The sequence below is a fragment of the Camelina sativa genome, chromosome 9, assembly GCF_000633955.1.
Source record: "Camelina sativa cultivar DH55 chromosome 9, Cs, whole genome shotgun sequence".
NCBI lineage: Eukaryota > Viridiplantae > Streptophyta > Magnoliopsida > Brassicales > Brassicaceae > Camelina > Camelina sativa.
This window is the reverse complement of record NC_025693.1, coordinates 18,289,159-18,314,344: the sequence shown is the minus strand read 5'-3', so window position 1 is coordinate 18,314,344 and position 25,186 is coordinate 18,289,159. Positions and strand designations below refer to the sequence as shown.

The window sequence follows — 25,186 nt, the reverse complement described above, 5'->3', positions numbered from 1 at the left end:
TTTTTTTTTTTTTTTTTTGGACAAACAACGTACTACATAGAACAAGATCAAAAATTAATCCTTGATAATTTATGGTTAATAAGTAAGGTTTTACCAATATCTTTTTGAAGTTAAATTCCTATGTTGTTTTAACAAATATTTCTTTCTGAAATGTCGATGAGATTACTTTTATAAAATATTTCTTAAATTCTAAAATAAATAAGACAAACATGTTTTTATAGTCATAACGTACGTATTTAGTGCTTACTTATTCTTATAAATAAAGTTGACCTCCTTTAAAAAGAAAGAAATCATATGCAATATTTTATAACGGATTGAAATACCAATTTACGTTTGTTTTCTTTGATCATCTTCCCTTTTTACACATTTTGACTGCTCATAAAAAGTTAACATGATATTCCTCTTTTCTCATTGTGATCTATGCTTGACAAGTTATGAACGACTAGACTTTATTATTATACTAGATTTTAACCCGCGGTATACCGCGTGCATATAATTTTTATTATTATTTATATTTTATATTATATTTATTTGTTAAATATTGTATGTTTTGCAAATAGAGAAATAATTAAATTTCCTGACCGTTTGTGCGGCTAAATGTTTATATTAATTTCTTAACCCGTAATATATTTCATGACCATTTGTTTGTTTATATTTAGTTTTTTTTTGTTTAGTGTTTGAGATTCTATTTTATTTTTAATTATTATAACAAAAAAGAAGAGATCTAAATACATAGTAAGTCATTTATACGCTATGATTATGTCATATTTTCCTAATAATTTAATTATTCTATCAAATCTTAGTAAAATCAACTTGATTTTATATGTCAAATATTCTAATATTAACAGTGTTGACAAATAATAAAATGAGGATTTAATCCGTGTTAGCATAGATTTAATAATAAACGTATCCTATTTATAACTCATCTATATATATAAAGTTACATTTCCTCACTTCTCATGCTGCCACATCAGCAACTCATTCTTTTTATTTGGACATAATCCTAAACACTAATCCACTATGTAGCTTCTAATCCATTCATTCATAACAATTTAAAAGCCCATATTAAACCCAAATGTTTTAAATAAATGAATATTTTAAAATAGTAAAAATAATACTATTGATTTATTTTAGTAATAATATTATTATTCAAATTTTAACCAAAAATGATCATATTCCAAAATTTAGAATGAGTTACTAAGTTTTAGAATATAAGTAAGATTTTAATACATGTGGAGTAAAAAACAATTTATGTAATTGTATTTATAAAATTCTAAACATAAAAATAAAATTGAAGTGAAATATTAGTTTCTAAGAAACAATTTCACTTATAGAAAAATAAAAGATTAATTATTTAACTCAACTTAAAAGTTTTGATCTAAAACAAAGATATTGTAAGAGTCACAATTTTTTTTTGGGAAAAACTATGAAAAAGAATCTTGAAAAATTAATCCATCTAAAAAAACACAAAATCAATGGTCACAATATATAGAGAAAATGATATGTAAGTCGTTATTAAAAAGTGACATGTATAGTATATCTCAGAATGCATATTATCAACCGGAGCTAAAATTCTATAACATGATAAATAAAAATATATATAAAACATGCTTGAGATTTTATCAATTTATGATCAAATGCTTTTAACCAAAAACATTGCCAGAAATAACATATTACTAAAGTACACCATGTTTTTTTTAAAAGACGAAGCTGAGGTTGCATCACAAAATTAACATATGAAAATAACATATGAAGGGTTTTAGACATATATGTAACTTGGATTAGTGAACGGATGTCGGGTTTAATCATTTCACCATTTACGCATTCTTGACTTGGTCGGAAATTCTATTATGACAGGCGATGCACTTGGATAACTCCGTTGTAGTGACATAACAGTAAAAGTGTTCATCAAACTTTGTATATTTGCATTTAATGTGGGATATCGATATATTTAAATGATTTCTATAATTAGGTCAATGATCGACCTTCGGTGTTAGAAATTTTAAAATGATGTTTTCATTGGATATAAATATGAAATGTACTCTTCGAGGGAGATTCTTTAAATCATTTTTTGTTACTACGTTATATATTATTGATTTACCAGAAAAATATTACTGCGACACTAGACAATATATATATATATTATATATATTAGTAAAATAAGTATGACTTTTATTTGGATTTATCTTTTAAACTTTAAATGACTAATTATATTTATATTCAATGATTTTTATTCCTAAAAAATTTAAACTAAAATCCCTTGCAAATAAATATAACAAATAAACATTATCTTCAATAATATATATGTTGTATGTTACTTAGTAAATAAGTTTAGTGTTTATATAGATTTATACTCAAAAATTTCAATAAATATATTTGAGCTCAAAAATTTATATTGATAAAAAATATTTTAAATTAAAATCCCGCGCGTGCGCGGGTTCAAATTCTAGTCTACTATATAACCATATTATGTAGCTTTTTTAAAAAATTTTACATATTCGTAATATTTTAAAATTTTATTAAGCTTATAGAAATTAATTATAATATTTAAATAAATGTGAATCGGAGTTCTTCTTACGTTAAGAATCAAACCTCACAGGTTTTAGAAAATAAAATAGGAATCAAATTGTAATTTTCTTTGTTTGCAAAAGATTCAGAGATAGAATATCTTAAATACATAATAGAATGTGTGATTAAATATATCATAGTTTACATATTGAATATGCTCTAATTTTTTAGTTGGAATGTTATGTAAAATATTTAGGAAATAAAATCTGAAATAATGCTATTTTTGGAAATTTTGTAGGGATTCATTTTGTAAATAAGTACAAATAAAAGGGTAGAACCCAAAATGTACTTAAAAATGTATTTATAGATAGATATGCACACAATCTCTCCTTTGTGACCACTTTTTTTTTGTGAAATAATCTTTCAATCTTCTTAGAGAAAATCTTGAAAAATTCACCAAAAATTGGAACAAGTTGAATGAGAAGAGGCTAAAACCAACAAAGCGACTAGATCATAATCTCTTCATCTATCAAAATAAGTTTTGTTGAACCTTAAATCAATTGGAAAGCCAGCTCGGATAAGGGAAACACTCATCAGAACACAATTTTTATACCGATGTGATCTTGGTTCCTTGATGATGCAAGTATTAACTTCACTCCCACTTTCCTCTTCAATTGTCATCTGTACGTGGTAGTTGCAAGAAATGCAAACCCATGGGCACGCACTTAATTAACATACATGCATGCGGTAGTAAAGTAAACCCCAAAGTGTAAGAGTACCTATCTAGAGAGAGCGCACCAACCTGCAACCGATTCACACAAAGTCATATAACTTAGTTAAGCCAAAAAGGCTGCATATATGAACGTAGTCAATATTGCATTATTGGATATATGAGTTCAAGTCCTAAAGACAGTATGCGATGCCAGTGTGTCTACCATCATATCCTCTAGTGATGCGAGGCGAAGTAAAACAGAAACCTCAAGATAATCTGAATGCTTTTCGGATGTAACAACTGAGGCTGTGTCATTCTCGGCGTCGAATAGATTTATTGAGAACTTAACATCAAATGTTGCTTACATGCGTCGATTTGACTGCTAACTTTGAAGATGTAATAATATCATTTATTCCTTATCACAACCACTTACAAAACGCTAGGTGAGTGAGCTTCACTCTATGGATCTTGCACCTCCTCTACAGACCTCATAGCGTCTGTCCACAAACTCAATAGCGTTTGCTTACAATCAACAACAAATACAGGCACAAACATTCATGCGCATTAACAGTCCTATTTATAGCTTGTACCATCTGCTATAATTCCTTACTGCCTCTTCTGTAGCTCTTATTTTCTCTAGCAGCTCATGTTGGCCAGCTCAGCAAAACTAGTGAGCTAGACGTTCTCTACCCTCTCCTTACATTTTCTATCATTGACACATCTACTTGTAAACACTATAACTGTAGGAGCTTCCAATGCATGAAAAATAAACAAAAATGAGACAGAAAAAAATCATCTAATAAGAATTTTGGTGAAATCGATGTCTAATGATAGAAAGAACTGACTTTGTTGCGCTTGTACCCTATTGAGATCATAGAAGAGAAATTACAAACCTAAACAAATTCCTGCCTCCAAAACCATTGGGTGGTAACAAGTTTTGTGCTAAAAACATTGCTTAACCCTAGAAACACTAACATAGCTGTTTACAGCTTCTAAGCAATGTTTTCTCGGTTTTAGCTTGTTTTCTCGGTTTAGACTGTTTTGGTACAAAATGGGTATAAGTGTTTTTTAAACTCTCTAAATCCATCTCAAACTCTTATAATTAGTCAGTTGCATTAGATTAAGACACCTTTTAACCCTAGAAACACTAACAAAGCTGTTTACAGTTTCTAAGCAATGTTTTCTCGGTTTTAGCCTATTATTTTAAACAATCTAAAATATCATTTTTTTTTTTGTTTGGACTAATCAAAGTACCTTGAAACCTCAAAGGCTTCTTGCCATTTCACCCAATATAAAAGCCTCTAGCTTTTTCTTCAGTTTTAGAGTATATACGCTAATGGAAGTGATACAAAGTGTGTGCAACTTCCTCTTTTTGCATCTCTAGAAAACAGGGAAACGCTTTCTTTATCTTGTCAATCGTATTTATACCTGAAGATCAAATCAAGTTCCATCTCTTGTTGAAAAGATACTAGAACTAGAAGCCATATCCATCAATCCAGATAAGGAGTACACTTGAGAACAAGAGCATTATGAGAATACATGTTAGAACCGAACATGATATTTCAGAAACATGGCAATGCAATATTGTACCACAAGCTAACGGTCCATTATCCTCAAGGAGGTGTTTGGTATATATAAAGAAAGCAGAGGAATTGCTTCTTATAAAGAAAAGAGTTTATTACATAGAAAAAGATTAAAAATAAGGGAAAGAAATTAGTAAACTAAGCATGTTTAAAAAAGAATTCATGAAAAAATATTGTCCCCTTATGCAGGTTGGTCGATTTGCACTGAGCTTGGGACATAAGAGCATGCGAGAGGGAAACCCACTATGTATGTTGTGATTTCTCCGAGATCCACTTTTCTGAAGTAACCATTTTCTCCAATGATGTAAGCTATAGCTATGTCGCAGGGTCGTGATATATCTTTATCTTCATCAAAAACGACCCCACAAGGATAAAACCGAACACCAATGAGTGGATACATATCGACAGCTAAGAACTTGCTCCAGGACACAGCATCGGGTTCGATCATAGTGGTAATCCAAACCTCCATTTCACATCTATCAGTTCTTTGATATAACACGGCAAGCTGCTCTTCTCTAAGAGAAGATAAATTCACATGATCGTCGAAAATAGAGGGAAAAGGAAGATGCAAACGCGGTCCAAATCTCTCTTTAGTAAAATCAAAACAGAGTAAGAAATTAGGGACATGTTCTCGTAATTTATTATTTGTAGCAAACCAATACGTATTTCCCTTCAAAGTCAAGCCGTTACTCAATATACACCAGTCTGGAGTAACATCAAGAACCTTCCATGAATTGGATTTGAACTCGAAGATTTCGTGCACAGGGCTCTCTCCGGGCGTATGAGTAAATCTCAAGATTTTATAGGCGCGACACGATTTGCTATTGTCGTATCCGAGAGCATGAAAATACCCTCTCCACCAGAGATGAACAGAGTTGGGTTCGACGCAGATCCATCGAGTTTTATGCCCCGTATATGGGTTCCAAACAACCAGCTTAGTGTAGTCGTTTGTGGTGCATAACACCAAACCCTCACAATGACATATTTGAATGAATTGGAGTTGATCTGAATCGTTAAGGCTGATTAGTTTACCTACAGGCTTTACAAATGGATCAGAAGAGTCGGTGTAGATTCCATGAAGATTGACGTTCATTACATAAAGACTAAGATTTATAAACATGATCGCCAGGAACTCCCCTTCCTTTGCTGCTGTTGCTGCTGCTTGAACAAGATACTTTCTTGTAAAACCCTCATCTTTGGATAAAGTGTTCCACCTTTTGCAAGTAGATCGCACTGCTCTCGTAGATGTCAAAGGAACGCGAGAAAAACTCTCTTCCACCAAATCCCTTGGAAGATTCGAAATATTGATCATTTTTTTTTCCAACACCGATCGATGGAGTGCAAACAAGTATCTATTCAATGACTGAATTTAAAAGATTTAAAATGAATAAAAATGAAATAATTTAAAGTTTTTAAAGATATTAAGAAAAATGAAAGATTCTTAAACTTTAAATTATTTGACAAATTCTATTTAAACAACACCATAAATTCTATCCTCTCCCCCTTTTCTATTAGATTGTAATAAAATAACATTATCATCAAAATTAATATTGATAACACTAGCATTTAATAAAATTAATATTGAATAACACTAGCATTTAATAGATTTTTAAAAGAGTACCCAATAAATTAAATAACAGTAGAATCTATGAAATACACAATTAAATAACACATCTTATTATATAAAGTTGGGTTTTGAAAGTTAGCCATTAACAAGATTTCGACATGTATCAAGTTATTAATCTGAGATTTTGACATGTATAAAAGTTAATACTCCCTCCGTTCTAATTTAGTTGTCGTTCTAGGATTTAATTTTTGTTTCATATTAGTTGTCGTTTTAAATTTTCAATGCAGATGTTTAATGAATATTTCAATTTTATCCCTGCTGTTTTAAAGTTTCAACCAATGAAAAGTTTATAATATATATTAATGAAGGGCAAAACATAAAATTTAATAGTTTCCTTAATTTGTGTGCAAAAACCTTAAACGACAGTTAAACTAGAACGGAGGGAGTATATAATAGGATAAATTTAAGATAATGACAGAAAAACAAAAAAATGTTTAAATAATATTAATAATGAAAAGATAATTATCAAAAAATTACAAAAATTAATCAGTTTAAAAAAAAAATAATGATAAGAAGATTATATATTTCATAAAATAAATTATAACACTATTTACTTATTTTTAATTTTAAGTTATTAATTCAAAAAATAGAAAATAGATTAAGAAAAATGTACAATTAATTATTAATTCTAAAAAAATGTAAATACTCACTTCTACATAAACATAAATCATCTCACATTTTTTATCTAACAAAATAATTTATTCAAAAACACTGCTTTAAACTTTGTTCTATTGGTAAAAAAGTTTTAATGGAAAAATAAAATTTTCTTATTTTTTTTAACAAATACTTTTTCCCTTTTTCCAGTTTGGGATAGGTAAGAGATTAATATGTTGAGCCAAACGAAAATGTAAGATTAATATATGCGTCTTCTTTTTCTAATACTATATTTTAAATTTTATTGTAGTGTTTTTAGATTGTTTTATTTAATTTATTTTTTCATCTCTGATTTGAGATTCATATATTACTGTGCTTATAATTTTCTATTATTTCTTTAATTATGTCAAATTAATTTTCTTCTAATTTTTCAACCTTGATTGGTTGGTCATAGACTTTTTTTATGCAAACATAGTTGTTACCATTCATTCAATCTCAAAGGAATATAAAGAGTAGAACATCATCAACATAATGGTTAAATTTAATAGGCTAATTAAATACAAGCTTACAACAAACATAGATAGATGGATTGAAAAAACATAAACCGTTTTTGTTCTTTATTCGAAAAGTTTCTTGAATCAATAATTTTAGTGATTAAAGAAACTATGCAAAAGCTAAAATAAATAGACATATAATAGTTGATGTAATGTGTTTATAGAGATATTTTTCCTAGGTAGTGATAAAGAATATATTTGTAACATACAATATATTTTTAACAGTAACAGAAACCAAAAATTTGTAAATGGATATAAATCAGTGTATTATAGCAAAAAAATTTTATATAAATAATGTACAACAAATTTTAATTTATTTTTGTTAAATTTAATCTCATTTACAAAAGTTTAAAACCCGCACATCGAGCGGGTCCTTATCTAGTGATTTATAAAAAAACAAAATTATATATTATTCCAAATTCAATAAAAATTCCAAGTTCAGTAATCTAGTGTGATCTTTGTCATCACTATTATTTAATTTTTCATTGCATACTTTATATATTTTCTAAAAAAAATTGATACAAAAGATTGTACATAGTTTTATCTCTTTGGAAAATAAATTCAACCAAAATTTTACATGAGATACCCAAATTTTTAACCTATGCTTTTAAAAAAGCCAGATTTTAACATTTAGCTATGTATACTTTTTAGAGAATTTGTTAAAAATATCTTTTTTGGTATACCTCTTTTAAAAAATGCCCATTTTTTAAACATTTTTATTTTTGCCATCTTTGACACAATTACACTATGTTAAATTATTTTTGCCCTCTTTTACACTACATTTAGGCAATTTCATTTGGGTTCCCAATTCAGTTACCCAATTTACATTTAGGTTTGTTTAAAATTAATTTGACACCATGAAATGATATTTTTGAAAAGTGACATAGAAAAGGGTTATTTTTGAAAATCCCCCTACTTTTTAAACAATAACTGATACTTTTATAAATGAAATTAAAATTATTTAAATACAGGACATGTCAAATTAATTTTAAACCAAAACTTTTTTAATAAGGTTAGACATAACGTAAGAGTTTTAAGGTCATCTCCAATGCAAAGAGACTCATGGTCTCTCAACATTATTTTATATATTAAATAAGAGGTCGTCGTTTATGGTAAAAAAAAAAAAATCGTCGTTTGACCTTTAGAGCATGTGCAACGCCGTAGTTTTGGGTCGTCCTTGGGCAATTGTTTTTTAAAAATAAATAAAAAATAGCCAAATACTGAAGAATCGCTTCTTCAAACGCGACGTTTTTTCGTCCGTCTACTTATACACGTGGAAGGTGGTGATTGGGAGAAGACTTTCGATATCCTCAGGCTTTGCATTTTGTCTCTGAAACTGATCAAGCTCCTCTTGTGGGAAAACTTCAGATTGCAGAGATGGAGAGATGGGTTAAATCGATTAAATCGATTAAATCGATTAAATCGATTAAATCGACCGTGTTCTGATTAAATCGATTCTAGGTCGACCAGACGGCGGAGCTAGTCTCGCTAGTCAAAAAGTTCGAATCGGAGGGTGGGTTAAAACCGGAAGAGAGCAAGGGAAAGGGGCATTTGCTTTCCTTGCGGTGAACGATGGATCTTGTCCAGCGAATCTTCAGGTTATGGTTGATTCGTCTCTTTATGATCTCTCTAAGTTGGTAGCGACAGGAACTTGTGTTACTGTGTATTCTTCAAGAGCAGAAAATAAATTTCTTGTTTGTCGCTAAATATTTATGCAAATTCTGGTGTGGAGAATCTTTTTCATGTATGCTCTGCTTGTAGGTTGCCAACTATACAGCAGGAAATGCAAGGGAAACATGTGTATCTGTGCTCGTTGATGTATTTCTGATGAGAAAATGTCAATTGATATTATTTAGACATTATAATTTTATTAGAATACAGTGATGGTTATAACATGCTTGCTCTTGATAATACACAGATCATTTTTGCTATGCGTTCCTAAATGTGATATATCTATCCTTCCTACTCTATTTCGTGCTTTTGCAGATGGCATTTGAACTCTATGGTATGCTGGCTGGGAATGTTAGTCCTATGACTGGGGAAAATGTGAAGCCAGCTTATGGAGGTGAGGAAGATGCATTCTTGAGGAAAGTTGTGACTCCAATTTATGAAGTGATTCAGATGGTATGGCTTCAAATTTCGAGCATTTTCTTTTGCTTTCAGCATTTTCTTTTTTGCTTACTTACGTTATTGTACCATTCACAGGAGGCTCAAAGAAGCAAAAAAGGGAAGTCTAAGCACTCCCAGTGGAGGAACTACGATGATTTAAATGAATACTTTTGGTAATATATATATCTAGCTGCTTTCACACAATCGTAAAGATCCTCATAAGTGGTTTTTATGACTAATTAAATATGCTTTTCTACATTGCAGGTCAGTTGATTGTTTTCGGTTAGGTTGGCCAATGCGAGCTGATGCTGATTTCTTTTGCATGCCTGTTGCTGTACTCAATACAGAAATAGACGGGGTACATAATAACTACTCATCTTCTCTCTTCTTATCTACATTTATTTTTTCGTACGGGAATCTGTTACTCCGATCTAGTTTCAGATGGTGTGGTTTTTAAAACTAGGAACTCTTATCTCTTCCTGCTGACTTTTCTTCTGCCATGCACTCACTTTCACTATTTATAATAGCTGTTGTTTTCTATCTGTCGCCTAGTCTGCTCGCGGGTGTAATGTTTCTTTTCCCTCTGCTACGACGGTTTCTCGAGAGGTCCAACTACAGAATTGTAAGTGCAGGTGTTATATTCCGGACAGAAGCAAGTGGATGTACCTGTCTCTACTGGTGTTGCAAATGGAGACTCGCATGCTGAGAAAAAGAGAAAGCTAGAGACTTTGCAGCTTGCAGTTTCCATTATTACTAATGCAGTAACACATTGTTGAATTTGTATTGATTCTTGATTCGGTTGTGTTAATATATGAAATCAAGATTAATTTATTTGAGGGACCAAAGTTTGTCCTACACCAATGCTCATAACAATCTTAAAAAACTATCAAAATAAGAATAAAATATTTGAAGGACCAAAAATTGTCCTTAACCGATGCACATGGTCTTAGGGGAATTAGGAATTTTTGTTTGTTTCGAGGCAAAAGGAGTGAGAGTTGCGAAATTCAATCAAAGCTCTATCAATATGGCAGCTTCAAATACACCCTATCAATATGGATGGAGTAGCTAGAGAGGTAATTGACAAAATCGACATAACAAACAATGGCGGACCCATTCATACTTAAAAGGGTCAGCTGACCCCCCTAAAATTCTTAATTTTTATTATAGCCTTTTAAGTTTTAGATTTTGTTAATTTACAAAATTTATGTTTTGACCACTTAAAATTTTCAATTTGTGTTTGGATCTTTCAAGTTTTTACATTTTTCTACTGCTTTGTGTGTTTTAACTATATTTTTCTCATTTGTTTCTTAGTCTTTTTGTTTGTTTCACTTATAAATATTGAACATAATTTTGGGTTCTTTTAATAAAACAAAGATGTTTTTAGTTTTTAAAATTATTAAAAAAATTTATCAAAAAAAAAATTATTTATTTATTTAGTTATATTTTGACCCGCCTAATATTTTTTTCCTGGTCCGCCACTGATAACAAATGTATCAACAGTTTTCGAACGATGTCCTTGAAGAAATATATGCATCATGGAGTCTGTCTTCTTGAGAGAAACATTTTTGAGTGCATATGGTTCTTACTCATGATGTATATATCTTCGAGTACTTCGTTCGAAGAGAAGATTGGCACAGAGGAACAAAAAAGGGTCAGAATTGGATTTGTGAGAGGTAAGCGTGATATTACAGATTGAGAATCAGATTGGTCTCTCTCTTTATGTTTTGTAATAAAGATCCCAGGAGGATCTCTCCATCTTTTCATTGAAAGTCTCATCATTGATCTGAAAACGATGGTCCCATCCCATGTGTATTAAATGTTAAATTAGGAGGAAGTAAATGCTTCCTGTTGGTTTCTTCTAAAACATTTAGCAACACAAAAACACACACAATTCTAGAATTTGTCTTGTGTTAGTTGTGTGTTGTATTGACTTAGCTGAAGAAACTTTTTAAGATCAAATTAGAAGTTTGTTAAACAAGTAGTAGTATATAATACAGACAGTCCTGGAATAATAATAAATTCTTCAAGAGTTTGTCTGTTTCTAGCATTAGTCTCTCTTTGTTTTTTTTTTTTCTCTCTCTGTCTTCCAATCACTGTATCTCCCATCGCTCTCATGCATACACTATCCGTTATCTCTCTTCCACAGCCATCATCGACCACAGAAGCAACTACCCATCTTTGTTTTAATCCTCTGCCTCTCTCTCTCTTTCTTTTCTTATTCACCAACTCATTATCTCTACAATGTCTTCTTCTACTTTGTCCAGAATAATCCAAGTGAAGTCTCTATGGCTGTGATTTGCTTTTAAAATTTTATTCTCTGTATTAATGATTGTATCATAAGGAGTTTCAAAGATCTCAGCTGCATTTTTTGTTGGAGTTATGGGTCTGCTTAAAACTGCATGGCTTCTTTTGCTTTTCTGGGTTGTCTCTTCCCCTTTTTGTTTCAGGTTTCATTACTGTTATGGTTCAGAGCTCTCTGTGAAATTCTTGAAAACACCTCCTGCTGCTTCCAGATTTAGCTCTGCCAAATTTTCCTTTCAAGCTTTTGAGGATGGAAACAGAACTTGTTCAAGCTGTAGATTCCGTTGCAAGGTTGGATTTATTAGACTCACCAATTATAAATTTTTATTATTATCAACCAAATTTCTACTATATGTTGGCTGAGAAAAGATTTTTGAGTTTGAAATCAAGAATTGTGTCAACTTATTTGAAGTTTTCCTTTCATGCCTAGTCACATCTGTTTGATGGGAAAAAGATTGTGTTTACTGCAGCTAGATGACCATTTTAGTTTTGATTGCCATCAAAGAAAAGTTTCCTACTCGAAGTTGTTAGATGGAGATCATACACTTGAGGTCTGCGCAAATAGGATGCATGGATTTGGCTGCAATACCTATCACTGGACTGTTGGTAAAAAAAGAAACTATTCTTACACCTCTTTGGTTCTCTTCCTGAATCTTTGTTATGTTCCTTGTATCGAAAACCATTAACAGGACCTTGTATTGCTTGGATTTTTTCGGATTTTAGACTCCTTTTTCTTTACTGTGTATGCAGATACGGTATCCCCTACAGCCTTTGTGACTGCATCAATGCCATTTACAAGTGCACAAAACGTGTCTGTTAATATTACTTTTACCGAGCCATGTGTTGGTGGCAGAGGTTTTAGATGTTCATCTGTGAATGCCTGCGACGTGAGTACGTAGCCTTATTTACATTCATCTCAATATTTGGAGGCATTCACCTTTTTGTTCTCTACTCTTGACACGGTTTTAAATGATGTAACAGCTTCTTGTCTACGGTGCTGGCCAAGTTATACCGTCTTCATTCACTGTTCTTGACCAGTTTCTCAGATATTCACTGCTTGTGGGATTATCTCCTGATGCTCAATACGGAAGGATTGTGTTGGTGATGAATAAGAATGTGTGTTCTGATAAAGCCGGTAACGATTTTCAAAGAGCTTTGGGTTCGCGTTTCTTTGTCCATTTCGGTGAGTGTCTTTACCGTTTTTTTTTCTCTGTTTGGTTTTGTTTGAAAGACCTTTAAGGAAGATTGATTTTGAATTTTCTTGGCATCTAGATAGAAGAGATGTTTTTGTCAACCTACGGGCTCATGTCCCAGAGAAGTTACTTGAGCTAAACAACCAAACTAGGACGGTGCAGGCAACCAATGATAATGACAAACTGAATGTTTACTTGTATTTCTCGGAACCGGTATTGAATTCTTCAGCTGAAATTCTCAGACTACTAAGCACAAGCCAAGGTGATTTGCTTCCTATTGATGGAAAAACCAATGGGAATCGACGTTTTGCGTTTATGGTTTGTGCTTCTGCTGCTTTCTCTCAAGGTTATTTGGTGCTTCTATTTCGTTTCATGTTAATCCTTTAATGTAACATTCAGACTCTTTTTCTCTCAGGTCACAAATACATCACGGCGTGCTATAGTCACGGTGACCCTTGACTCGAATTCAATAAGAAGCAGACATGGGACACCTGCATCTCCAACTGCACCACTGACTTTTCTTTATGGTGCGTAAGTTATACATTTGTTTTTCTAGCTTCTTGTTTTCATTGTCTCCCTAAAATGAAACATGTATGTGCGTGATCTTAGATACCGAGAGACCTCATGTTTTATTGAACACAACTTCTGGTATGAGGACAAGAAAGCACACAGTCCCTGTCTGGATAAAATTCATGAAGCCTGTGTTTGGGTTTAACTCTTCATTTGTATCAATCTCAGGGGGATATCTTGAGAGGTTAGTTATCTTGTGTTTCTTTTATTTTTCTCATAAAAATTGCAGTTTTGATGCTAAGTGATAATTTCGCTTCTTTTGTGTTCCACAAATTTTCCAGCTTTGAGGAACTGAGCGGAAGCATATACATTGTATATGTTAAAGCCAACACTAGTACAATATCTGTTAAGATTCCTGAAAATGTTACTCAGGATGTCGCGGGAAACAAAAATCTCGCATCTAACATCCTGGAAGTGAAACATTGTAAGTGTTATAACCACTTTATATCTGATATCAAGCGTACTTTGTTCTTTCTGTTATTTGCTTCTGCCAATGATTTTCAAATGTTGTACTTCACTGCAGATTCTTTGCCTATGCTATCTTCTGTGGTTTCGTGGGTATCAACTTATATTTTCGTGGTGACATCTTTCATTGCGGGATTCCTCACTCTTTCAACCACAAGCCTTTATTCTCTCGGTGCATTTCCAAGGCCATCTCCATACCTCATATCAGACCCTACGAGGAACCTTTTCGTATGATTTTTTTACTCATTTATATATAAACGACACATATATATATCGCCTTTACTTCCCTGAAAATTATATAATTAATCCAATGGTATTGTGTGTTTTGTGGCTTTAATGCAGAGAACTGCCTGTCACATTCAGTTATTTGCACTCACGAGATGGCTACCGGTGACATTGCCTGTTGATTACTTCGAATTTGTGAGAGGGATTCAGTGGATAATCCCTTATTTTCCTCTCCCATGGGAAACTAATCACAAAGAACAGATCATGGTGGCATCAAGTCCTTACTTTGTTTCACATTCGTTCATTTCTAAAACTCACAACAACAGGATTAATCTGCAGACATCAAACAACGCTGAGTCAGTGTTCGGTTTGCCACTCACCGCAATGGAGTACAGATTCTTCTTTGAGGTCAAAAGAAACTAATCCTCAATGCTTCCTCTTTGTTATTTTTAGTACGCTTTTGTTCATGTTTTAATACTGTATGAGTCTTTACAGACTCCAAATCTTAAACCGGAAGCAGAACATGTTCTTGGTCTACCACATTCAACAGTGTAAGTCACTAGAATCCTCGTTTGTACTTCCTTCTATAGAGAATTTTGTGAGGATCTCATTTCAGCATTAGTTGCTTAAAATTAATTTAAGAAGAAGCCATTATATATGTTTGATTTTTCTTCTTCTTGTAGGTGGAGAGATTTCTACAGGATCATGTTTTGGATAGCTATTATTGGGGGAAGTTTGGTACTATTGCATATATTCCTCTCTCTGTTACTGAAGTTCAAGAAAGCACACACTGAGAAGAAGAGGAGTTTTGGTGCGTTTGTCTTCCCAAGATTCGAGCTGTTTCTTCTCATTCTCGCTTTACCCTCAATCTGTAAAGCTGCAAGGAGTCTCATACAAGGTATTGTTAATACAGCCTTGAAAGTATATATTTAGTTTGATATTTCTCTTTAAACACATTCGCTAAATTCCCTCTTTCCAGGCTATTTTAAGCATCAAGGAGCTGCAGAAGCCAGTGTCATTGTTGGCATCCTTGTGCTTTGCGTGGTAGCTGTTCTACTTCTAGCACTGTTTGTCTTTCTCTCGGTCGGGATAACGTTTGGAAAGCTGTTACAGTATAAGGAAATTCACCAAGAAGGCGAAACTTTCCACTGGTACCAAGAACTCATCCGAGTGACCCTTGGTCCTGGTAAAAGAGGCCAATGGACATGGAAAACAGAGAACTCTGTCTATCTAACTAGGTTAGGTCCAGTTTTCGAAGATTTAAGAGGTCCACCAAAGTACATGCTCACACAGATCTCAGGAAGCAATCCACTCAAGCAGCGAGATGATCGCATCATCGCATCAGATGACGAAAACGAAGATGCTGAAGCTCCTTGCATACAGAAACTGTTCGGAATCCTTAGAATTTACTACACATTTCTCGAAACTGTGAAGAGGGTTTGTATGGGGATTATTGCTGGTGCTTACTTGGACAACGAAACTGCTAAAACTCCCATAGTGGTCTTGTTGAGCATCACTTCCTTTCAGCTGTTTTTCCTAGTTCTGAAGAAGCCATTCATCAAGAAAAAGGTACAGCTCGTAGAGATTATCTCGATAGCATGTCAAGTAGGTGTATTCGCCTCGTGTCTGATGCTACTGATGAAAGACCTTCCAGAGACGAGCGGAAAGAAACTCGGTATATTCATGGTCATATTGTTCTTGATTGGGTACACTGCGCAGATGTGCAACGAATGGTACTCATTGTACAAACAAACAAAGCGGTTAGATCAAATCAACAGGTCCTTCTTGAGTGGTCTCAAGATGTTTATCATTGGACTTGCTGCGTTAATCCTGCCTCAGAAAATGATGAAGAGCAAGATCCCTGCAGCTCAACTAGAAGGAAGAAGCAGTAGCAACGGAGGCGTTGCATTCTCAACCCCAGAAAACAGGTACTTAAATCCTTCAGGAAGCCGAAGCTCGGGTAGTTTGGACAAGCCATGGTTGAGACAGATTAGGGAAATGGCAAAGGCTAGCTTCACAAGAGAAAGGAGCAACAGTAAAGTACCTAGTGATCCTTCGGGTAGCAAAAGCGGTTGGAGCAGTAGTATTTGGGGAACAAAGACAAGTGGAAGCTCTTCTAAAGACTCATCTTCAGATTACAAATCCAGACCTAAAGGACTTTACAAAGATTTAGAAGCCATTTTTGCGTCTAAGTAGAAGAAACTCATTCTCTCTTGTACTATTTGCTCTGAATTCAATCTAGGGATTACTTTGTGATATTGAATAAATTAATGGGGTTTAGTATGTATTGATACGAAGTACGAGGGCTGAATTCGTAATTAATAAAGATAACATGTTTACATTATCTTTCACGAAAAATATTATTATATTGACATTATTATTTCTCTTATTATTATTTACAAAAAAAAATAAAAGAAAAATTCAGAGAAAACTGTAGCTGTCGTCGATGTGCTTCATGCTTCGTCTTGTTTGGCTCCGAGAAAATTCAATTCGAAGGAGACGAAGAGAAGCTCCAATTCACATAGACGAAGCTAATCTACAGCTTATATCGTGCACCTAAAATCTCAGTTCCGTAGTTTCTCAAGTGCTTGGGTCGATCAATTTCAATTTCAATTTTCAAATTTCTTTCGATTGGGGATTTTGGCGTGCTTTGGATCTGCAGAAATTGGTGTTAGAATCTGTCTCTGTTTTTATCAATCGGTCGATTTTTATGTAATTTATTGTTTCTATCTATTTGTCGGGTTTGATTCGGTTTTTGAAATGATCAATGGAGAGGAGGAACCATCGAGAGTTGTTGTTGTTGATTCTCTAGATTTTTCTGATCGGTTACTACTGGAGAAGGAAAGTGGTAGAGATGCTTCTCCAGGTTCATCGTTACATTACTCGTCTTGCGGTGAATCAGAGTTTGAGCGGTATTGTAGTGCCAATTCGGCTTTGGGAACTCCCAGTATGTGTAGCTCTACAGGACCGTTTCAGGATTCGTTGGAATCTGATTTTGGATCTTTCAGGGGTGGTTTTTTGTCTGGGGATGCCGCCACTGAGTTTGAGAATTTTAGCTTGGGGCCAAGTCTTTTAAAGCTCTCCTCTTTGGATAACACACGAGGAATCCACTTTTCTGATGAGGGTGGGTCTTGTAATGGTGGAAGTAGGATTGCACCCGGTTTAAACACTGGTACGGTGAACACCGATATGACTCAGGAAACTGGATATAGTGAAGATATGTCTGGTGAGTTGATGGACAGTGAAGCAACAATTGAAAAAGATTCCATGAATCAGTTAGCTGAAATGGAAGACAAGGAGGTTATGTGTAGATCAGATTCACAATTCAATACAAGTGGTATAAATAGAGAAGATGGAGTTTCGATAGATGATGAAGGTTCTGATGGTGATGACTCACTTAGTGATCACTCCGGTAAATATGTTCCAGGGACTTTACAGTATATAAAGGAGCCTAAAGATGAGAACGATAATCCATTTCTCATCAATTCTTCCACTGCCTTTGGTACAAATGATTGGGATGAGTTTGAGCTTGAAGCCACAGAACTTGTTGACACACCTTTTGAGTTCAGCGGGTTTGAGAAGCACGGTAAAGCGTGTACTGGAAATGAAGGGACATCCACAAAATCATTATCTGTAGCTTTTCAAAAGCTTCCTGATGTAGCTCAAGCAGGAAAAGGGGAAGAGCATACAAACGTAACTGCGAGCACTAGACATGCTCCAGATGTAGGTGACTCTTGTGAAAATATTGAAGATATAGTAAGATCTAGAGATTTAACTGTTTCGACCCAAAGGGAGCAAGATGACGTAGGAAAAGACAGCATAACTGCCAGAGGTTTTGGAGACCTGAGTGCCAAAGACAGAACCTTGGTGGTTCCTCAATCACTAGTAACAGATGGGTCTCTTCGTGACAGTTGGCTTAGCAACAATCAAACTGAAGATACACCTGTCGTCATGAATTACCTTCAATCTTGTAGCGCTGACGAGGACTTCCTAGACACTACACCAGTTGAGTTGGGAAACGAAGAATCTTCAGGTGCGGTTGACCTAGATGCCAATGAACTACTTCATGAATCGTCTGAGAATGGAAAACAGTTAGATCCATTTGGAGAGTGCACCTCAGAACCGTTGTTGGCATCTCGGAACTCTGATAAGCCATCATCTAGTGATTCGAGTCCTGCACCAAATGTCTTACAAGTCACTTGCACACAACCTAAGGTCAGCTGCTTCATATAAAAAACATTATTTACGTTAATTTTCTTCTGCTTGTATTGTAATATGTGTCCTCGGGTTATGTCGAAGTCTGTTAGATTTCCATGCACTGTTTCTGGTTAAATAGTGCATTTCAATTTATTATTCTCCTTACCACAGTGCAATCTGTAAACTTCTTGGATTCTACTTTATCTCCTTTTGATTTGATTCTTTTATTTTTGAATGAAGTTATATGGTTTCGAATTTCTCATCTTGCAGAAGGAGAACACAGAACTTAACGACTTTTATGATGATTTTGTTCATGATATGGAAGAAATACTGCTCGACTCTGGTGAATCATCTGGGGCAAGATTTTCTAAGAATGACAAGATGTTCCAACTACAGCTCTCTCTGCCTAACAGGGATGGGGGGGCAAACTGCTACAACATCTGGTCTAGATGATTCATCTCCAACAGTTTCCCAGCGATTTAGGATTGATAGGGTTGAAGTTGTTGGGGTAAAGCAAAAGAAAGGTGATGTCTCGCTGAGTGAAAGATTGGTTGGGGTGAAGGAATACACAGTTTATGTGATAAAGGTTTGGAGTGGGAAAGACAAGTGGATAATTGAAAGAAGGTATCGTGATTTTTATAGTCTCTACCGTCGGTTGACATCTTTATTTGCTGATCAAGGCTGGACGCTTCCTACACCTTGGGCCTCCGTGGAGAAAGAATCGAGAAAAATATTTGGAACTTCCCCCAACGCTGTTGCTGAAAGGACTGTCCTTATTCAAGATTGTTTAAATTCAGTTCTCCAGTCCCGGTTTTTCCCAACACTTCCAAATGCGTTACTTAGGTTTTTGTCCCCTCAAGATGCATGTGCTAATTCTTCTGGGTCGGATTCTATAGTATCTCCAACCATCTCTGCTGGCATCACTGCTACCGCAACCAGTTCTTTTTCGTATGGAAATACCATCTCGTTCATTGTTGATGTTCGACCTCACAAATCAGTGAAACAGTTGCTAGAAGCGCAGCATTATATTTGCGCTGGATGCCACAGATACTTTGATGATGGAACCACTCTTGTGCGGGACTTTGTGAAAGCTCTTGGATGGGGTAAGCCTCGGCTTTGCGAATATACTGGTCAATTGTTTTGTTCTTCCTGCCATACAAATGACATGGCAGTTCTGCCAGCAACAGTGTTACATCATTGGGATTTTAATCGTTATCCAGTTTCTCAATTGGCAAAATCATATCTGGACTCCATACATGAGCAGGTAAATTTAGGTCTAGTTATATTTGGTGTGATTTATTGTCATTTTTGGATACTGAGTGCTGAGGTAGAACAGATTCCTTTGCAATACCTTTACTGCGCCTGGATATGGTTGTCTGACAAATCTTGTTCTGCAGCCTATGCTTTGTGTCAGTGCGGTCAATCCTTTTCTGTCTTCAAAGGTCCCTGCACTCAACCATATTATGAGCGTCCGGAAAAGAATAACCATTATGCTTCCATATGTACGCTGCCCATTCCGCAAGACACTCAACAAAGGACTCAGTTCTCGGAGATACCTTCTTGAGAGCACTGATTTTTTTGCTTTGAGAGATCTAGTTGATCTTTCTAAAGGGCCATTTGCAGGTGAATTTCTTTTTTTTGAACCAAGATTTAATGTTCATGTTTGTCTGCGCTCATGCTGAGACATGCATATTTTCCCTCATGCTTTGCACATGCTGACACATCTTCTCAACTGAATTACAAGTCAATCCCACGCTGCTACTTGTTTAATATTAAACTTTTGATCTATTTTCTGGCGTTTTTAACATTACCCTTAAAAATGGCAGCACTTCCTGCAATCGTGGAGACCGTTAGGAAGAAAATCCTGGAGCATATTACAGAACAGTGCCTTGTTTGTTGCGATGTGGGGGTTCCCTGTAACGCCCGGCAAGCTTGTGACGACACATCCTCTTTAATATTTCCATTCCAGGTGAGCATTTACATTTTACACTTGCAATGAATATATAACGCATCTTCATTGTCTCAGTTTTGGGTGCTCGATCACCAATTCATAGCCTTGCTGGCATTAGACTTTCTTTCCTCTACATGTTCATTGTCTCTATTGCGCTATCTCTCAGATGTTGTTTTAATCCAACATATATTGAATGCAATGATTAGGAGAAAGATGAGGTTAACAAATGCCGGTCGTGCGGTTCAGTTTTCCACAAGAGATGCCTAGCAAGACTCTCAACCTGCCATTGCGGAGCACAATTAAAGCCGAACAAGAGCCCTGGGGAGCTGCAAGTATCGGAGAAGAAATCAGATTCTACGTCTCTCTTGCCTCTACGATTCCTCTCAGGTTTATTTGGAAAGTCAAAACAAGACAAAGAAACCACTATTCTAATGGGTTCACTTCCAACCAACGATCTATAGATATGATTCTTTATATATGTTTGTAAAACTTGCCTGTTGTAATGTAAAAGCCTCTGTTTAATTGCAAGAGATTGAACTTGTTTTGTAAACAAAACTTCTTTTACCTTCTCTCGTCAACTCACTGTAGAGAACATAGAGTAAAAGAAGTAATACATTATAAGCATGTTGCTTTACATACCAAGATCCTGGTTCAATAGCAGGTCTTCTGGTGATGTTACAGTTTCGAACAAGGATTTGGACCGGTTAGCCATGTGCCTGCATTGCAATGTCTCTATACTTATTTGTACATATCAATGCATCTTGGCCATGTTCCGTACATCAGATTATTTTAACTGGTTAACTCTCTAATATGATCCGATCTGATCATCATTGGCCCAAGTCAGTAGCATAGTTGATTGTTTTAAATTCTTTACTTGTAAGTTTTATAAGCTACTTACATGGATTCAATATAAAAAAATGCTTCAACTTTTAAATGATTTTTCTTTATATGCAAGAAAGAAGAAATGTTTGATTTGGTTACACATGATGGTACCAAGTTTTCTATGTGACAACAAAAGTCCAACGTTGAGAAGCTTAGCATCAAAAGGAAACAATTAATTAATTAATTAATGGAAGTAGCTCTCTCTCTTCTCTCTCTCTTCTCTTACGAGGCGTCCAGCGAACAAACACAACCACTTTTTCTTCTTGTTTTTTCCGGGCCGCCGGCGTTTGCCGGTGGTTCCTGTTCAGTTTTTTCATTATTTTTCTTCTTATTTACTGATAACTAGTATGAGATTACATCAGATTTGTCGATTAAATTTCTTCTTCAGGATGGCAGCGATGTTTGTGATCGTTTTCCCAACTGAGACAAACAGTTACCAATTTTTTTCAAAACCGTTGCCAGATCCGAAATCAGAAGCACCTTTCCCAGAGATGGTTACATCGATTGATTTGATTATAGGTCTATGTGCTCTACGATGGCTAATTGCAGTTTGTTTTCTCTTTCTCATGGTGATGGTTGTGTTGGTGACTGTACCAGCGAATTGGGTTGATCAGATTCAGAGTCAATCAAGACTGAGTTTGTTTCCAACGACATCAACAATTAATCAAACGCAATCAACTTCGATTAGAGTCCTTTACTTTGGTGATCTGAAACGAAATCGTTTCTGGCTTATTTCTCCAATAGTGGAGCCGATTATTGCTTGGCGAGTAAATGTGAATTCTTTTACTGGATTTATTCAAGTCAAGCCCGTGATCTCCGTGAAGAGTTTGTCAACTCTCCATGATGACCAATATTTTCAATATTCTTGTGAAGAAGGAATAAAGCATAAGATTCAAAGACTATATTGGTGTTTTGGTCGGCGAATATGAGATCCCGGAAAGGCAAGTCTACGTAGGAACAACAGTAAGGTGATGTGTGAAACTAATCGGCAGCAAAGTGTATGGCATCCCAGAAAACATGATCAAGATCCACTTCAAGCAACATATCAGTGTTTATGTTTAATCAAAGTGATGCAAAAAGCATCTGGGAGTTTCATCTATAAGGTGTTAGCCCTTAACGAGTATATGAAGAGGGGACTTTACAGATTTCATCTGTTGCCTGTAAGGCTTTCGTTTGTAAAGCAGGGTTACTTCCACTTCTTCATCGAAATTGTGTTCAATTTCCTTTATTTGCTTCAATAGTTGTATTTGGATGGATGTATAATGTATCATGTAACAATTTTATGATATAATAAAATTAATTTGCCGTTAAAAAAGAAATTAATTAATTAATTAAACGCTTAATGTTCAAAAAAAAAAAAAAAGGAAAAGGAGTTCAGGTGATTTTTAGGGTTAAAAAAGGAAAAAAAAAAAAAGGAGAGTTGAGGGTAAAGTCTCTATATATACTACAGTATACATTGTTTCTCAACACAACAGTCGCAACAGCCAAAAACACGAGAAAACCCTAAACTCAGTTTGTAAATTGATCGTCTCTCTCTGGTTCGTAATTTGATCTCTCGAAACGAAAACATCGATCAATAATAACAATGGGGGGCTTGAAGAGGAAAATAGATACAGAGAAGAAGATAGAGGGGAAACAACCACGCGCTGTTACATTCTCGAAACGTCGTAAGGGCCTTTTCAGCAAAGCGTCGGAGCTTTGTCTTCTCTCCGACGCTCAGATTGCAATCTTAGCGACTCCGGTTTCTGCTAATTCACACAACTCTTTCTACACGTTTGGACACTCGTCTGTGGATAGCGTTGTCGCTGCTTTCCTCTCTGATCAGACTCCGACTCGGGATGACGTCGATGATGAAAATTTAGGGTTTTGGTGGGAAGACGAGAGTCTCGCCAATTCGGAGAATCCGGAGGAACTGGCTGACGCGATTGACTCAATGAAGAGGATGTTACAAGATCTCAAGGAGTTGCAAAGAGATCATCAACACGTCGTCGTGGAGAAGGAGAACAACAACAACAATGCTTCTTTTACTTTACGTGGAAACGACGACGTGGGTGGATGCAGCAACCAAGGGATATTATCAACTGATTCTGAGGTTCATGAGACTCAATCTCAAGCTATGCCGATGATTGATTACGTGGGTGAAGGATGCAGCAACCAAGGGCTCGACTTTGATCAAATATTTGATTCTGCGGTTCCTGAGACTCAATCTCAAGCTTTGCCCATGATTGATTCTGACAACTTTGATCAAATATTACCAATTGATTCTGAGGTTGATGAGACTAAATCTCAAGCTATGCCGATGATCGATTTGGACGACGACTACAGTCTTTTCTTCTCTTCTGATTTCTTCAATGAAATTGACATTGATGCACTCTATGCATAATTCTCACACGTAGGTGTTACATCTACAAGCTTTTCATTCCTAAAATGCACTTCTCACTACTGATTTGTATTCTCTGTATTTCTCTGATCTGTATTTCTCTCTGCACTGCACTGTAATCTCTATCTGTTCTTTATGATATTTGTTTTAGGGGTTAATCTAAAATGTATTTAGGATATGATGAACTTGTTGGTTTATACGTACTGAATAATATACAGATGAGAGATCGTAACATCCAAGAGTACTTTTTAGCTTCTTTCTTTTCACTCTTGTTTTCCCATATTTCTTTGTCAAACTGTATGAATAAACGCACCATAAGGATGCTACTTTCTCCTGAAGCCGCCATTCTTAAAATATCAACAAAACAGAGTAGAAGAACCATTAATGTAACTTACTCCCTCCCAGGTTAAAAAGTAGAACAGCTAATTAACTAATTATATCTTCACCACAACTAATTCGACATAGACTTATATTTAATAATAGCTTGAATTAATTTGACAATAATATAACAACGATGTAAAATGTAAAGAAATTAATGTCTACTCTCCCTGTTGACAACAAAAGTCAATGCCGGATGCTGTAAGAATGTCAAGTCGGGGGAGAAAGAGAATATTTACCACCATACCTACATCATCACAGACACAGACAATACCTTAAGTTAGGTCGATATGAATACAAGTAGGAGGAGTTTTACTGCACTGCAGCTGTACACAATACTAGTCACCAATTCAAAAGTGTCAAAGCAGGCATCAAGTAACATAGGCAAGAGGTGATTTATATGCTGTATCTAAATGCAAACTCTCCCACGTTCCATGGCTAAGTTAAACATTCAAGACTGATCAAGAGTGTCAGCGATGAAACAAACTCAACTTCTTTCCAAAAAAATCTCAACTTATCGTCTTTCACTTGAACATAACAACCAGAATCTGAAGACTTTTAGAATCTTGTAATACTATTGGAATTTGGAACTAATAGCCTCTTTAATTAGAACTATGTACAGAGAGTAGAGACATTTTTTCTGTTACTGTAAACAATATATCTTACGGATATGCATGAAGTCAGGTCAGTGACATATATTTGGTCTGAAAATTTATGGAATTGTAATGTTGCAGTAAAACGGCTTCTAAAGTCTATCACACTTATGTAAAAAAAAGCTTACTCCTTCACCAAATTTTTGGAACTCTATCTGATCCCCTCCCTGGGCCAAAAAGGAAAACCGTATACATAGATGATTTAAAATAACAGATGGTCAAGTTTGGCTATGACAAAAATACAAGTCACACAAGTTGTGTGACACAACATTTCAAGACCGTCTTTATCCAGTAACAAGAAAGT

At 34.9% G+C, this 25,186-nt stretch overlaps 4 protein-coding genes and 1 pseudogene across 6 annotated transcripts; 4 read left to right on the top strand and 1 right to left on the bottom strand.

The window, feature by feature from the left end:
* On the bottom strand, nucleotides 4,985-6,115 carry LOC104715394 (putative F-box protein At3g17620). The gene has a single exon (XM_010432800.2). It carries the CDS (start codon nucleotides 6,113-6,115, stop codon nucleotides 4,985-4,987), a length of 1,131 nt encoding a protein of 376 aa, XP_010431102.1.
* On the top strand, nucleotides 8,917-10,518 carry LOC104711298 (callose synthase 3-like). Its single transcript, XM_019230162.1, has 5 exons — nucleotides 8,917-9,176; nucleotides 9,565-9,702; nucleotides 9,784-9,860; nucleotides 9,952-10,047; nucleotides 10,241-10,518. The coding sequence occupies exons 2-5, from the start codon at nucleotides 9,565-9,567 to the stop codon at nucleotides 10,254-10,256; spliced, it is 327 nt and encodes a 108-aa protein (XP_019085707.1). The 5' UTR covers nucleotides 8,917-9,176; the 3' UTR covers nucleotides 10,257-10,518.
* LOC104711297 lies at nucleotides 11,757-16,782 on the top strand. 3 transcript variants are annotated; one of them, XM_010427987.2, is made up of 14 exons: nucleotides 11,757-12,279; nucleotides 12,459-12,594; nucleotides 12,739-12,875; nucleotides 12,970-13,171; nucleotides 13,261-13,499; nucleotides 13,597-13,708; nucleotides 13,791-13,935; nucleotides 14,033-14,175; nucleotides 14,275-14,444; nucleotides 14,559-14,708; nucleotides 14,781-14,849; nucleotides 14,937-14,992; nucleotides 15,125-15,339; nucleotides 15,421-16,782. In XM_010427987.2, the coding sequence occupies exons 1-14, from the start codon at nucleotides 12,067-12,069 to the stop codon at nucleotides 16,635-16,637; spliced, it is 3,204 nt and encodes a 1,067-aa protein (XP_010426289.1). In that variant the 5' UTR covers nucleotides 11,757-12,066; the 3' UTR covers nucleotides 16,638-16,782. The 3 variants fall into 3 exon arrangements, with proteins under 3 accessions (XP_010426289.1, XP_010426288.1, XP_010426290.1); XM_010427986.2 differs by having other exon boundaries at nucleotides 11,758-12,279; nucleotides 14,559-14,849; XM_010427988.2 differs by lacking the exons at nucleotides 11,757-12,279; nucleotides 12,459-12,594 and having other exon boundaries at nucleotides 12,787-12,879; nucleotides 14,559-14,849.
* LOC104711296 lies at nucleotides 16,831-21,283 on the top strand (annotated as a pseudogene).
* LOC104715392 (agamous-like MADS-box protein AGL97) lies at nucleotides 23,032-23,854 on the top strand. Its single transcript, XM_010432799.2, has one exon. The coding sequence runs from the start codon at nucleotides 23,057-23,059 to the stop codon at nucleotides 23,852-23,854; it is 798 nt and encodes a 265-aa protein (XP_010431101.1). The 5' UTR covers nucleotides 23,032-23,056.

Excerpts from the sequence above, each read along its gene's own strand:
- LOC104715394 (XM_010432800.2), bottom strand. The coding sequence starts at position 6,115 with ATGATCAATATTTCGAATCTTCCAAGGGATTTGGTGGAAGAGAGTTTT.
- LOC104711298 (XM_019230162.1), top strand. The coding sequence starts at position 9,565 with ATGGCATTTGAACTCTATGGTATGCTGGCTGGGAATGTTAGTCCTATG. Across the intron at positions 9,703-9,783 it reads TTTATGAAGTGATTCAGATG|GAGGCTCAAAGAAGCAAAAA; the intron begins GTATGGCTTCAA and ends TACCATTCACAG. Across the intron at positions 9,861-9,951 it reads GATTTAAATGAATACTTTTG|GTCAGTTGATTGTTTTCGGT; the intron begins GTAATATATATA and ends TCTACATTGCAG.
- LOC104711297 (XM_010427986.2), top strand. The coding sequence starts at position 12,067 with ATGGGTCTGCTTAAAACTGCATGGCTTCTTTTGCTTTTCTGGGTTGTC. Across the intron at positions 12,595-12,738 it reads TACCTATCACTGGACTGTTG|ATACGGTATCCCCTACAGCC; the intron begins GTAAAAAAAGAA and ends CTGTGTATGCAG. Across the intron at positions 14,445-14,558 it reads ACCCTACGAGGAACCTTTTC|AGAACTGCCTGTCACATTCA; the intron begins GTATGATTTTTT and ends GCTTTAATGCAG.
- LOC104715392 (XM_010432799.2), top strand. The coding sequence starts at position 23,057 with ATGGGGGGCTTGAAGAGGAAAATAGATACAGAGAAGAAGATAGAGGGG.